At 38.4% G+C, this 15,347-nt stretch overlaps 1 protein-coding gene across 1 annotated transcript in view; it reads right to left on the reverse strand.

Moving 5' to 3' along the window:
• The window catches only part of HSD17B12 (hydroxysteroid 17-beta dehydrogenase 12), an 86,555-nt gene extending 77,608 nt beyond the window's left edge, over positions 1-8,947 (reverse strand). The window contains exon 1 of the mRNA XM_070760714.1: positions 8,681-8,947. Within this exon, the coding sequence (XP_070616815.1) occupies positions 8,681-8,849 (169 nt within the window). The 5' untranslated portion in view covers positions 8,850-8,947. The remainder of the gene's footprint in view (positions 1-8,680) is intronic.
• Between the last annotated feature and the right edge of the window lie 6,400 nt (positions 8,948-15,347).

A 15,347-nucleotide genomic window follows, 5' to 3' on the forward strand; every position in this document is an offset into this window, starting at 1 on the left:
TCCTTTTTAATCCATTAATTTCTATTTCAAAGTTAATAGACTCAATAGAAGAACATGGAAGAGTAGCTGGTATGAAAATTAACAAAAACAAGACACAAATATAATCTAAAAATATGACAGACCTTCCGATAAAGCAATTAGAAACAAAATCAAATACTGTATGAAGATAACTAAGAAAGTAAAATACTTGGGTATTTGGATATCAGCAAAATCCATGTCATTAAAAGAAGATAATTATACCGAACTTTCATTTCTTTCCTAATGGGTTTGCAAGTATTATTTGCTTTTACATTGATACCTATGGGAAAAATTACTCCTACTTAAGAACGTTTCTACTTAAGAACCTGGTCACGGAATGAATTAAGTTCTTTAGTAGAGGTACCATTGTACATGGCACTTGGCACCCATACTAAGGCTCCATCGACTGCCACTGCCATGACAGGGCAACAGGGCAACAGTTCTTTTATCCTTCTGCCATGACAGTACCACAAGGAGCTGCAGCAGAGGGTTGAAAGAGCCACATGGGTTGCTCCGCATCATAATGGCCTTCAGTAGGACAGTATCCCATCTCCCCCATTGTGAAGCACACGAGTAGAAAAAGTTCACTCAATCAATTCCAACTTCGTGAGATCTTTTTCTTTCGCAAGAAACCAGAATTGAGTGAAATGCGATGGAGAAACGCAATTGGAGCTGGACTGGGACAACTGCGCACGTACTCACAGAGAAGGATCTGCATGCCATTTGTGGAACATGTGCCATAGGTTCGCCATCATGGTCGTAGGCATTTGAGCTAATTTTGTTGACCTTTTGTTTGTTGCTTATCTGAGTATTTCTGTCTTGACCCAGTCTTCCTGAATGGATTACAAAATCTGCATTTCTAAAAGCTGGCCTTCTCAGTTTCTGCTTGGGGTAGGGAAAATTGGGACTGGTTTCTACCTCCCTTGAGACTTTTTTTCATTTCAATATTTTATCCTGCTTTTTTGAATATTTCCCAAAATATTTCATTGGAGGGGGGCGGGGGCTTCCCATAATTTCAAGCACCAAATTTTTTTTCTTCACTCATTTCCTAAATTTTCCAATTCTAGGGTCAATCTGTACCTTGCCTCCTTGCAGGTAAGAAAGATCTGTTATTATTGCCAAAAAGGCTTAAGAGAAGGTCCTTCAAAGAATTCTATAATACTGGGTAGTTAATGGCCATTTTATAGAATTTTACCCCATCAGCATGTTTATTTAAAGAAATTTGTATACTTTTCTGACAAGGACTGCACTGTCATTTTAGTCTCCTTTAGAGATACAAGTAGTAATGCTGGTAGTCCTCAACTTACAACCACAATTGAACTCCAAATGTATTGTTGATGAGCGAGATAGTTAAGTGAGTTTTGCCCTGTTGTATTACCTTGTTGCCACAGTTGTTAAGTAAATCACTGCAGTGATTAAGTTAGTATTATTGTTGTTAGGTGAATCTGGCTTCTCCATTGACTTTGCTTCTCAGAAGGGAGCAAAGGGGGTATCACATGACCGACCCCCCCCCCCCAAGAAACTGCAACTATATGAGTCACTTGGCAAGTGTCTGAATTTTTATCACTTGATCATAGGGATGGTGCAATTGTCAGTCATAAGTTACATTTTCTTAGTGCTGTTGTAACTTTGAACAGTTACTAAATGAACTGTTGAAAGTCTAGGACTACCTGTACCTGTACCAATACCAAGAGCCAGGGTGGTGCAGTGGTTAGAGTTACAGCATTGCATGCTACTTCAGCTAGCTTCTAGCTGTAGTTCAGCAGTTCAAATCTCACCACCAGCACAAGGTTGACTTAGCCTTCCATCTTTCCAAGGTGGATAAAATGAGGACCAAGATTGTTGAGGGCTATATGCTGATTCTGTAAACCGCTTAGAGAGGTCTGTAAAAGCACTATGAAGCAGTATATAAGTCCAAATGCTATTGCTAAAATAAGATTATGACTTAATGAGAGATGATCTAAACTGCATTTCTAAGAACCAGTCAGATACACAATAGTGCATCAGTCCAATTTGGGAAATGGGGGATGGATTGGAATAACCTATAGAAATTTGAAATGTCTTACCAGGAATCCAATACTTCCTTAAGAAGCAGTTATTAAGGACTTACCTGTGATGTAAATGTCACACAATCATCTTCTCAATATTTATTATTTGTTTATTAAATGGACTTTTATGCTGCCCCTCTCCAAGGACTCGGGGCGGCTCACAACATATAATAAAACAATACATAACACTTCAGGTCCAATTAATTAAATACATAATGTAAACCAGTAATTCCCATTCAATCAGTTTCTCTCAGTCCATTCATCGGCCAGGGGACAAGAATCTAATGGCCCCAGGCCTGGCAACATAAATGTGAGTCTTGAGCAAATGAATAAGGCAATATATAGTTGCCTTATTCATTTGCTAGATTTAAAGAATACCCAGTTCAAAACTGTGTGATTCTGGATAGCATACAATAACCAACAACAACGAAACAAACCCCAACCACTAAAAATAAAAACATACACAAAATGTAAATATGAAATATGGAACAAAGAATGTTGTGCAAGAACCATAATAATAAAAGTAATCAAAAGGGATTCTGTCAATTGGCCTCAACACCTGTGGGAAAGAGTGTTGAGGGAAGCTAGGTCTTAATGGTTTTCCTAAAGGGAAGCAAATTTGAGGGGGATTGTTTTAGAGCAGTGTTTCTCAAATAGTGGGGCAGGCTCCACTGGGGAGGAGCAGAGCAATGCCGGGGGGGGGGGGCGCATGACCCCGGGGAAAGTGCTTTTTTTGCTGCAGCAAGTACGGTTTTTATGCACCGAACAATAACACACAACACAGAATAGGAAATATGAAGTGCATCACCATTGAAAAATATTTAACGGGAATGAAAAGAAAGGAGAAGACGGAGATAATGAGATAAACTTAAGTGTCCCGAAAACTAAGATGAGGAAATATGATGAAGCGTATGTAGCACTTGGCTTCACTGTGACTATGGTGGGAGCCGAGGAAAGACCGTTATGTTTACTGTGTCTAAACATGTTGGCAGTGGACAGCATGAAGCCAAATAAATTAAGGCATCACTTAAACATATTACACCCCAATCATGCTAATAAACCGCTTGAATTATTTCAGCGAAAACATGCTGAATACTGAAAACTATCATTCCGAGAGTTGGGGGGTTGTGAAATATTTACTTCTTCCGGGGGAGGGGGGTCATAACAGAAAATAATTGAGGAACACTGCTTTAGAGAACAGAGGAATCACCAAAAGCACATGTTTCCTAGATTTTAAAAAAGTGTCAAGATTTAAAAGAGAAAACCTGAAATATGCCCTCTATATGACAACATATGTGGCGGCCATGTATCCTTGGGAGAAGGCAGCCCAACAAATAACCTGGGCAATTATCATGTAGGTTTAAAAGTAATAACCAGTACTCTCAATTGCATCCAGAATCCTACTGGAAGCCAATGCAACTCATGGCTTAGGTGTTCATGGATGTGATTAATTGTGCCAATTATGCAGCTAGAGTGTAACAGATTTTCAAGGGCAGAATGCTGCAATAGTCTAATTGGGAAACGATCTACCTACCTACCCACTCATCCATCTCAGGACGGTTCACAACAAAAATAAACATGGATCAATATAAAAACATTTCAATTTAAAATAATTACAGCCATCCATACATTCATGGGCTGACCTTGATAGTAACTCCCCCCACCCACTCATGTCAATGGCCCCAGGCCTGTTGGAAAAGCCAGGTCTTTACAGCTTTCCGGAAGGTCAATAAGATGAGGGCAGTGCAGATCTCAGGAGATTTCAGAGTATTGGGACAACCACAGAGAAGGCTCTTCTCCGCGGACCCGCCAGTCGACATTGACGAGACCTGAAGAAGACCAACTCTGTGGGATCTAACCGGTCGCTGGGAAGAATGTGGTAGAAGACGGACTCAAAGATACTCTGGCTCTGAGCCATGTAGGGCTTTAAAGGTAATAACCAATGCCTTGATTGAGGCATGAAGTGACCATGAGGGGGTCCAATCTAGGAATGAGTGCAACTCAGATATTGTTATATCTGAGTTGTTCAAATTCACCCCTCTTGTTCTTTAAGTAAGAGTTGTGAGTTCAGAAGAATCCCTGGTTTCCATAATCTGAATAGGGCAGTGTCCAAAATCAAAGATAGAAATGATTCATCTCCTTGAAATCTGGATCTGAGGAACCCAACCCCTATAGGATTTAAGCTGCAACCTCTTCTTTCCCATCCAGACACAATAAAATAAATACTTTGAGCTGTCCAAATTTCATCATTGAGGTACTTGTACCAATAGTAGTATCTGAAATCATAGCAAACTGCTGACCGACGCCAAAAAATAGCAGCCTGAATATATTTTAATTTACCAGCCAGCAGAAATTAATTCAGATATATGATTGATTTCACTCTGTAGTGCTCAGCTACTAGAGGCAACCATGAGATTACATACACATCTTAAGGCACTAAACACAATTCATATTCTACATGGTCTGCCAACTTCAAATTCCCTTAACTGGAAGCCAAATATGTAAAGTGTCTCTTGAGCATATAACCAAAGTGATAAAAGTTCATTCATTCGCTTTGGTTCTGTTTTATGTAACTTCTAAGTAGAACGTAGCAAACAGGCCCAAACATGCACGAGTTTCACTGCGGGGGGGGATACTGTACATTAATGGAAATAATCACTACTGAGAAAACTGAATTTATTTGTTTTGTTTTCTGTAAGTATATTTATGATAATCCACAAATCTACTACAATAGATATCAGTTGATATGAAATGGTGCAAATAATTCCTACAGAATGTGTATTGCTATGACAGGGAAAGACAAAATGAAAAAAGAAATGGAAAAAGAAGAAATGAACACTTAAAGAAAAAGGCTAAGGTTCAGATTTAGAGAAGTCTAGTGACCAACAAAGAAAAAAGTGAATACTATAGAACAGCAGTCCCCAAACTACGGCCCGCGGGCCGCATGCGGCCCACTGAGGCCATTTATCTGGCCCGCGGGTGAGTGACACAACACAGTGTTCCATCTACTTTTCTATGAATAAAATGCGGTATTTTGTTAGTAACTAATATCAATCATCAAAAAAGTTACAAAAGTTTTTTTTCTAATTTTGTCATCCAGTTACATTCATTTTCTTTTAATTAAATTCCCTCCTTAATGTTCCTTCAAAAAGTACACCAATTATATTTCTAACTGATTAACCATTATGCCAAAGTGCTTCCTTCTTTCTTTATACATTTTTCTATAAGCCAAGAAAACCTACAATCAGATGTTAACAAAAGAAAATTAAAAACAAAACATAAACATATATGAATTTCAGACTTCTTCCCCCCCTCTAAATAGTATATTCCCATTTTGTTTTTTACTTTAAAATAAGGTATGTGCAGTGTGCATAGGGATTTGTTCATAGTTTTTTTTAATAGTCCGGCCCTCCAACAGTCCGAGGGACAGTGAACTGGCCCCTTGTGTAAAAAGTTTGGGGACCCCTGCTATAGAATTTGAAAGGGAAAGGAAATAGTTATGATGATCTGGTTAGAGCAAGGATAAGGAACAAATGACGTTTTGTTGAAACCACCCTAGTCTTCAAAGCACCTTATAAAGATCTTTAAAATTTATTAAGAATATAGAAGATAAAAAATAATAATTTAAAATGCACACATGTCAAGAAAATCTGCTTCACAAAAAGATATAATTTAGTTTTTGAATTTCAGTTTTTTTATATTCATATAAAAATATGAAAACAGACAGAAGTTAAAGAGACAAACATTTTATAATATCAACTGAAAGTAAAGCAAAATATATAACTGCAATATAAGTTTAATTTAGCCATAATTGAAATACTGACTAAATTTTTTGTAACTTATGTCCACAAACAATATACCAAAGTTAGAAAAATACAGAAAAGAGCAATTAATATAAATATTTGAAAGCTTAAAAGGGAAAGTAGGCGTTATAATTACTTAGATGGAATCTCTATGGCTGAAAAGAAGTACATTTCTCAATATCGTACATCAAGGGAACTATTGCAAGGGAGTGTTACTGATTAGTAATTTAGACTAATCCTTGGAAGTAAATTCTGAATCTGATTACCACTTTGATTTAACTGGTCAAGACTTCTGGTAGATTCAGGAAGAATTAATATAGAATTATAGAGTAAAAACCAGTGGAGAAACAAAAATAGTGGGAAAAAAGTATGCTAAATGATGTAGAGCAGCAACTAAATGTTTCTCTTTTTCTGTCATTAACATAATACTATTGTCAGGCCTCCTGAAAGAATAACCGTAATAGGGAATGGGAGGAGTGAGAGAGAGAGAGATAGAGAGACATTGGAACTACAGCACATTCTTTGTGCAGAGCTATAGATCCACTGTACAAGGGAAGCTAGCATTCCTTTCCCCGATTGGTACATGTGATGCATTAGTGGGGGTGGGAATGAACTTTAACCTAAATCACGGAAGTGAAATTCAGTGCTGATATTATCAGGGCAGAATCCAGACATGGCTCTGATAATAAATGGAACTTTCTGTGTTTACACAGCAGTGGAATTGAATTTATTTTTCCAGATGCTAGCTGGTTCGCTGACAACTATTCTTTCAGACTCTTACAAAGATAGTCAAGTAGTGTTTCCCTGTAATATATATAATTCTTATCACTATATTAAAAAAAATTAAACTTGTGCAACATAGTTTACCAAATTTGACTTGTGCAAATGGCATAACACATAATTAAGCAAAATTACTTTAAAGATAAAACAGATACCACGTAAGAATTTTAATTTTGGGGTAAATATGAGTTACACCTTAACTCCTACATTATGACTAATTGAAACTCAGATAATTTCCTTTAAAGAAAAAGTCAATTGGAGAAAGTGCAAATGTTACACAATGCAGTCTGTACCTGGATACATGATAATGTAACATCCAGCATTTCTTATTATTTATATTAACTTTTTAAAAAATTAAACATTTATATCATTTTGACTGCATGCCAGTTATATTAAAGACAGGTTTAACGTTCTCAGAGCTGTAGAAACAGGAAAGGATTTTGCTCTGAGAATTCCACACTAGTATTAAAATACTCCAAATGTAAGCTTAATTAACTAGACTTTTTAGCAAAGAAATTAGTGATGGTCAGCCTCGTAGCCTTTTGATGCGCTGTTCAGAAGACAACAGGATTTCTATTTCTTTCCATCAGTACCATAGTAAAGAATTGCAAGATTATGCTTTTATCACTACATAGATCAGTATTTCCCAACCTTGGAAACTTGGAGATATCTGGACTTCAATTCCCAGAATTCCCCAGCCAGCGAATGCTGCCTGGAGAATTCTAGGAGTTGAAGTCCAAATATCTTCAAGTTGCCAAGGTTGGGAAACACTGACATAGATAGTTCCAGTTATAACCTATAAATTATTAGTACCAAAAGCAGACACCACACACAGACACAGACACACAAAAAGGGAGCCTCAGTGGTGCAGTGGTTAGAGTGCAGTACTGCAAGCTACTTCCACAGATCCCTGGCTGCCAGCAATTTGGCAGATCGAATCTCAGTAGGCTCAAGGTTGACTCATCCTTTTATCCTTCCAAGGTTGCTAAAATGAGGACCCACATTGTTGGGGGCAATGTGCTCACTCTTTTTTGTAAACCGCTTAGAGGGGGCTGTAAAGCACTGTGAAGCGGTATATAAGTCTAAATGCTACTGCTGTTGCTAAAGGGGCAATATGCATTTCCTTGTGTATTTTTTTTTATTATTTTGTCCAATACACAATAATACACAATGAAGGTTATAGAGGATATAGTAGAGAAGATATAGGAGATATAGGAGAGACTATAGGACAGGGGACGGAAGGCACTCTAGTGCGCTTATGTACGCCCCTTACTGACCTCTTAGGAATCTGGGGAGGTCAACCGTGGATAGTCTAAGGGTAAAATATTAGGGGTTAGAGGATGATACTATAGATTCCGGTAAGGAGTTCCACACTTCGACAACTCGATTACTAAAGTCATATTTTTTACAGTCAAGTTTGGAGCGGTTAATATTAAGCTTGAATCTGTTGTGTACTCTTGTGTTGTTGTGCTTGAAGCTGAAGTAGTCTTTGACAGGCAGGACATTGCAGCATATGATCTTGTAGGCAATACTTAGATCATAGTTCTAAGCTTTCAAGACCCAGGACTGTAAGTCTAGGGTATTCTGTTTCGGGTGGAGGAATGAAGGGCTCTTCTTGTGAAGTATCTTTGAACATTTTCATTCCTCCACTATTTTTACTGTATAAAAGTAAGCAATGGAAAGGAACGTGTGGATCACCTAATGCACAACCAAGTGACCTTGAATGTGCAACCATTCCCGACTTATGTCAAAAGGGCAAGAAGTGTCGGCTGTAAATTGGGAACTCCCAAGGTGCAGCAAGACAAAAGGGCCCCGAGCTAAGAAACCTTTTAGGTGTAATTTCAGAGAGAAACCGGGCTCGAGAACAAAGGACGCCAACGAATAAAAAATATTAAAAAGATAAGATCAGAGAAAAATGAAAAGGCGCCGGCTGATCCGCGGGGCAGCTCTGCATAATGAGAAAAGACACCCGACAGCCGCTCTTGCCAGAAACCGGGCAGGAAGCGTCAAGGAAAGAATAAATGGACTCACCTGCCCAGGTGTTCACGTACGGTTTAAATATCGCCGAGTTGTCCAGCAGCCAGACGCGGAAGGCACCTATCAATTTGGAAATTTGGCTATAGAAGTTGTAGCCGACTACCAACACTCCGACCCAATAGAAAAAACCGGCAGGGATTACAAAAAAAGAAGAAACCTCCATGGCGTCCCCAACGCTGCGCCAAGAGCGACCGGAATGATGACGGCCCGGCAACACTGAGCCCTCCAAGCTTGGGTCGGACCCGCCCACCAAACAGCCCCGCCCCAAGGAGCTGCTATTGGCTAAGTAATACAACGTAGGGTTGCAATTGGATAGCTGTCGTGTAACACATGGCTCTTGATCTCGCGGTACTTCCCCCCCCCCCGCGCCCCAAAGCGTAATTGAGGTAAATTCCCGAACAGACAGGCATAATGGTCAGTAAGTCGCTTCGCGACGCCTCTTCCGGCAAAACTTACTTTTCTCTGGCTCCTACTGGCGGAGAGCGAAGTCATTCTTGTGGAGCCTCGTGGTGATTAAAGAGTATGATTGTGATGAACGGGGGGCGGCGAAAGAAAATTCGTCGCGTGGAGTTAAAAATTGGAATTAGTAAGGGGGGGGGGGTTCTCTTTCTTTCAGTTGTTCTTAAATCCTGTCCTCGTTCGGGCCTCATATAGCCAAAGTATCATCTTATTGGCGCCTTGCTTCAACCCACTGTGGTTCATTCTCCATTCATTCATGACCGCCTCACTTGCATATACCCAAGTATCCCGATGTTTCCATACAAAAAGGAAAAGAGAAAACTAAAAAATTAAATATGAGAGAAAGCAAGGTATTAAAATAGAATTGGAACAAAGGAACAGAGAAACAAACTATATTAAAAAAAATAGGGGGAATAAATAGAAATAATAAACACAAATAAGAAATAACTAATAAGGGGCGTGCATAAGTACACCAGCGTGCCTACCGTCCCTGTCCTAAGTTTCTCAGTACCAATATCATGTACTGTACATAAAGAGAGTTACAGTATTTCTTTGTACACTACCAATACGTACATGACAAATAAACAATCAAATAGAAATGCAATATATTTATAATGCCGCTCAGTTTTTACAACAATGAATTTTGAATGCAGAGCTATTTATTTACATTTATTTGTGTGCATCACTCACAACTTTTTGGACATGGACATTTACTGTTCGATGTTTTCTCAAATTAAAAAATAAGTTAATTTTATTAAATATATTATCAATAATTCCACCTTTGTAAGTAGATAGGATGTTTCCTATAGCTTAGTTTTAATGTAGTAGTGTATATTGGCTACTTACCAGAAGAAACTCTAGAGCTGTTTATACAGTGATTTAGGCAAACCAACTCTTACCAGGGACTAGGAGGAGTGTATGCTTTTTGTGTAGTTGAAAAACTCAACAATTGATTGGTCTGGCCAATATTTATGATGTGGCCAGAACATTTTGAATTGATGTAAAGTTTTTTATAAAGTCAAATTAATATTTTTTTTCTTCCCTGTTCAGTCCTGTTTCCTTTAAATTTGCAGATTATAAACAAAGACACTAGATTGATATTCATTAAAGGCCCCTTGGACTTTAAAGTGATCAGACCCTAAAGTTGTTGTGACAAGGTTTCTTTAGCAAGTTCTTGTTTTAAATTATCGTTTATCAGTGAGTGAAGTTTAACTTGCTTTGCTGTGTGAAATTTAAAAGGGATGTTTTTATTGTATTTTATTTATATTTGTCAAACAACTCTAGTATGGTAATTTGTATAAATAAAAATGTTAGAAAAGTAATGATGAAAAGTAATGATAGAAGACAATAGAACAGTAGTACGGGTCGGTAGGCACAATGGTGCACTTATGCATGCCCCTTACAGAAAGGGGGAGAGGTCAATTGTAGATAATCTATGCTTAAAGATTTGGGGTTAAGGTTAGGGTTATCAAGGCTATGTTGTCCAGTCTTGCTGTCAAAATGAGCCCTTTCAAAGGCTCAGAATTGAAATTTTTCATTTCATTAAATCTTGAAGTTACAATTTCAAAAAAGCTATTTACACCCTCCCTATAAATGTATGGGCCATATGATCCTATAGGGTCCTGCAGTCAGGTGATCAGAACTTGCAACATTTCTTCCATTTCCCAGTAGGAAACGCTAATCCTTTGGTTATGCTGGATTCACTTAACAATTATGAGGTTTGCTTAATGACCCTGTGATGTGCTTAACAATCACAGTGACTATTAGGACCATCACAAAAATAGTCATAAAATCAACACCTGTCACACAGTGACATATGAGCCCTGTGACTCTCAACTATAAGCTCTATTGTGGTTGTAAATCAAGAAGAGAGGGGCTGCATACAAATCTAATACATTATTATTATTATTATTATTATTATTATTATTATTATTATTATTTATTATTATCATAAATTCACCTACTTGCTTTAAATTTATGCCATTTGTGTGTAACCTACAAGAATTCACTTTTCCTGACAAATATAACTTAGTGTTATTTTGATTTTCAGATCAACTACTTGCAATATTCAGTCTTTCCAAACACCTCTAATCTTATTATAAGCATTCCTTATACAATTATTCCATAAATATTAAACATCCAACAAGACATTGTACATTCTTGTTTTAGAGTCAGTGCTCAGGCTCTTGTTAAATATTCCATTTATTTTCACACATTCTTTATTTTCCTGATAATACTGCTCTTACCACATTTGGAATCAAGCTTACTAATTTAAGCATGATCTTTTTCTAAATGAATAAATATGCATTAATTTTTCATTTTGTATAATGCTTAATAACTTATGGAAAGCAAAAATAAAAAATAAAAATCCAAGATGGTGTCGTGATCACACTCTACAACCCCAAACTCCCAGTATTGGTGTGTGATGCTAGGATTAATGTGTGTATGGATATATGTGCACAGTGTAGTGCAATGGACAAAATTTGCCTACACCCATGTAGAGCTGTTGAACTTTTGAGAATCTTTCTAGGCCTATTCCTTTAAACAAAAGTATCAAGAGTTGAAAAGAATATAAATATTTTTTTGGCTTATCTGATTTCTTATAAATAAATCTAATGTGGTTTTAATTGGTATTTCAAAATGTTTTTAAAGCTATAATATTAATTTGATAAGATTTAACAATACAAATGTGGGAGTGATTGGGATATTTATGAGGTTGGGTCTGTTATTTCCAGAATTCCTTTCTCCACTAGGAATAAACATAGAAGAGTATAAATTTTCACATGAAAGGTGAGATAAAAAGAATCTGCATCAAGATTTCTATATTTAAAAAGTCATTTATTGCTGGGGTTGGCAATATATTATGCATATTATCTTTTTAAAAAGGAAAATATAATCTTTATTGAAGACAAATAGGGTAGGGGATACATAAAGCAAAAAGACTATGCGAATATTGGTACAAATATATATAAATTTAGAATATACATTTATAAATCAAAATAACGTATTTTTCAGAGTATAAGACTCACTGGAGTATAAGCCCTTAGTTTTTGGGAGGAAAATAGGGAAAAGTATCTGCTTACCAGGTATTCATCTGGCTAGCATACTTAGTCTGGTCAGCTAGAGCACATTATTTTCTCCCCTCGTTAAAGGCTTAAAAAAAACCTTTATTCTGAGACAGTAAGAATGAAAAAGCATGCAAGCCAGTAAGAGCTGGGAACATCACTAGCACCTGGAAATAAACAGTTGGAGCAAGTAGAGCAATGGAAAAAACCATTGGGTTTCCCTTAGGGCTTGGAAAACATTCTTCTTTGCAGAGAGTAACATTGAAAGAACCTACCAGATGGTAAGAGCTGGGAACATTGTTAGCACCTGATTAGGGCTGGAAAGAAATATTTGGAGCAAGTAAAGCAAAGAAAAAAAAAACCCTAAGCCTCTACTTAGGAAGTTTTCTAGATAAGAACCAGGTGTTCAAGATTTTTTTGCCCCTTCTCAAGAACCATTTTCCACTTACAAACCCGACCCTCCGAAAATGTAACCGGAAAAGGCAGGGAGAAGCCTCCATGGGACCTCTCTAGGAATCTCCTGGGAGGAAACAGGGCCTCCACCCTCCATGTGGTTTCCCCAATCGCACACGTTGCTTGCTTTTATATTGAGTCCTATGGGAAAAATAGCTTCTTCTTATAAACTTTTCTACTTAAGAATCTGGTCACGGAACGAATTAAGTTTGTAAGTAGAGGTACCACTGTATAATGATCCTTCAATCCCAGAAAACGAGGGAGCGTGAGAAAGAGACTCAAGATAATCCACCTTGATTCTGTATAAGAATCTGTGAAACTATGGCAGATTTTCAAGATTCTGTTATACCCTAGACTAGAGCAATAAGGTTGAATTTTAGTAATCTTTGTAGTATCATACCTGACCCGACTTGCCTGAAAGGCTTGACAACAATTATGAAAGCTTTTATCAGCAAGGCATTCACATGCAGAACAGAAGAACAACTTGCTGAAATTATTGTTACAACACCAATAGTAAGTTATATATAATAGCAAACCTGTACAATGCCAAGATGTAATTATTCCGCATTTGAGATGAGGCTTGCCTAAGCCAAGAGCAGCTCAACAGCCTACAATCTAATGAATATTACTTTGCTCTCATGAAAGCTTGCCAGATAAGATTGAGGAGCACAAGATCAATTTCTGACTTTCATTATTTAGTGCAAATTGTTTATGGCAGGCCAGACAGCAGAAATTTGCTCCAGGTTGACTTGGAGTTTTGACTGTCTATGCTGAAGGTATAATCCATTGTTGGATAATTAGCAGAATATCTGCAGAACTGAAAAAGTTCCTTGGATGAGAAGTGGAACGTTTTCAAGAAAAAACTAAGAACGTCCAGTTGCCTGTTTGAAAAGCACCTTTGGGGACAACCAACTTGGATGATTGACTTGGATGACTGAAAATCTCCATAGATTACAAACCCTGTTCTTATCACCTACTGCTATTATCAACAGATAGGAAATCTACAGGACAAAGAACATTCAGCCACTCCAGTACTAATTGCCATGCATAGGGAGGGGCAAGATTTGGCTTTTTACCTTAAGAAACTAACAAGCAAGAGTGGATGAGGAACGAATCTGTCCTAATTTCCCACAACAGCATGCCTGAAGCAGCTTCACCCATAGGAAACAAAACTGGTTCTGAAAGGAGGGGGAGTAGAGCAGAATAGAAGTAGAGCTGGCAAAGGTAAAAGGTGCTCCACCAATGCATGAAGGTTGTACACATCTTCATGTGGAAAAACCAGTTTCAGCGCAATCCTGACAAGGATGAATGGATGTGGGTTTTAAGATCAACTGCCTCTACTGAATTTCCATTGTTCACTGCATGACCAATGTCGCCCGACATTGCCGGGCCGACTGGTGAGAAGGGTCAACAGAGGCAGGACCAGTGTCCACGGAGGACGAGGTGGAAATGCATCTGAGCCAGCCTGTGAGAGAGCCTGGTAGAGATACCATGGAGTATGGAGGGTATGAGGACCAGGGAGGCTTGGCTGAGCTGCTGGGGAGAGCTGACAGTGAGAGCAGGCCAGACGGGACTCTTCCCTTCTACTGTTGGCCAGACATCTCAAGGATTCAGCATTCTTTGTGATTGGAGCTTCGGAGCAAACAGGATTGCAACTGACTATGATTATTACTACCTTTTAACAGGCTTGCTGGGGGGGCTATAATATGGAAGTGGCCTGTTTTGTCAGACCCTCTAATTTTTGTACTTTTACCACTTTAATGAATTTTAAAGGATGTTTTAAAGAACACTCGATCTATATTAGATTTAGAATATTACATACCTATCTGATAATTTTCTCCTTTCCTAGATGGGACTATTTACACCAAAGACACTACCATAGAACTTTACCATTCCTCTGTATCAAAAGGAGAGAGGATGTCCTCTGATAAAGGAGGGCGAGGGGCAATATATATATTATCCTGTGCTAACTGAATTTTAGATTAGTTTAAATTGGGTGGGTTTTAGTTAGTTTAACTGGGGTGGGATTTTTTATGATATATGGATGGGGATGAGGAATATTGTTAACTGTTTTAACTTTTATTAATTTTTATTATTTGTTTTTTAACTAAATTATTGGGGGGAGGTTAAGGATGGATGATTGGGACTGGATGGAGGGTATATATGATATGAATGAGTGTGATGTTATGAACGGGAAGGTCAGCCTACCTGGTGGCATAGAGATGGGAGGGTTGGGGGAGCCTATGTCTGGGGTGGTGGAGGGCCAAAAAAGTTCTGCTAGGGAGAGGCAGATATGGCGGGAGCCATGGGGCAGGCCGCTGTTAGGGAATGATGGATCACTGCTTGAAAGCAATCCCTTGTTCCGGCCCCATGAGCTCAACCCGAGGTACTGGTGATGAGTGTAATCCAGACCCTGGGCTCAGGCTGCTGCTGCTCAGTGCCAGGTCAGTTGTAAATAAAGCTCTCCTCATCCGGGATTTGATTCTGGAGGAGGAGGCCGACCTGGTAAGTGTGACTGAAACCTGGTTGGGCCCAGAGGGAGGAGTTCCTCTCTCTGAAATATGCCCAGCCGGGTTTCAGGTATGGCATCAGCCGCGACACCAGGGAAGAGGGGAAGGAGTGGCTATTATAGCCAAGGAGACTTTTAGCCTACGCAGATTCACTGCTCCTGATATTGCAGGTTG

The sequence above is a fragment of the Erythrolamprus reginae genome, chromosome 1 (assembly GCF_031021105.1).
Source record: "Erythrolamprus reginae isolate rEryReg1 chromosome 1, rEryReg1.hap1, whole genome shotgun sequence".
Classification (NCBI taxonomy): Eukaryota; Metazoa; Chordata; class Lepidosauria; order Squamata; family Dipsadidae; genus Erythrolamprus; species Erythrolamprus reginae.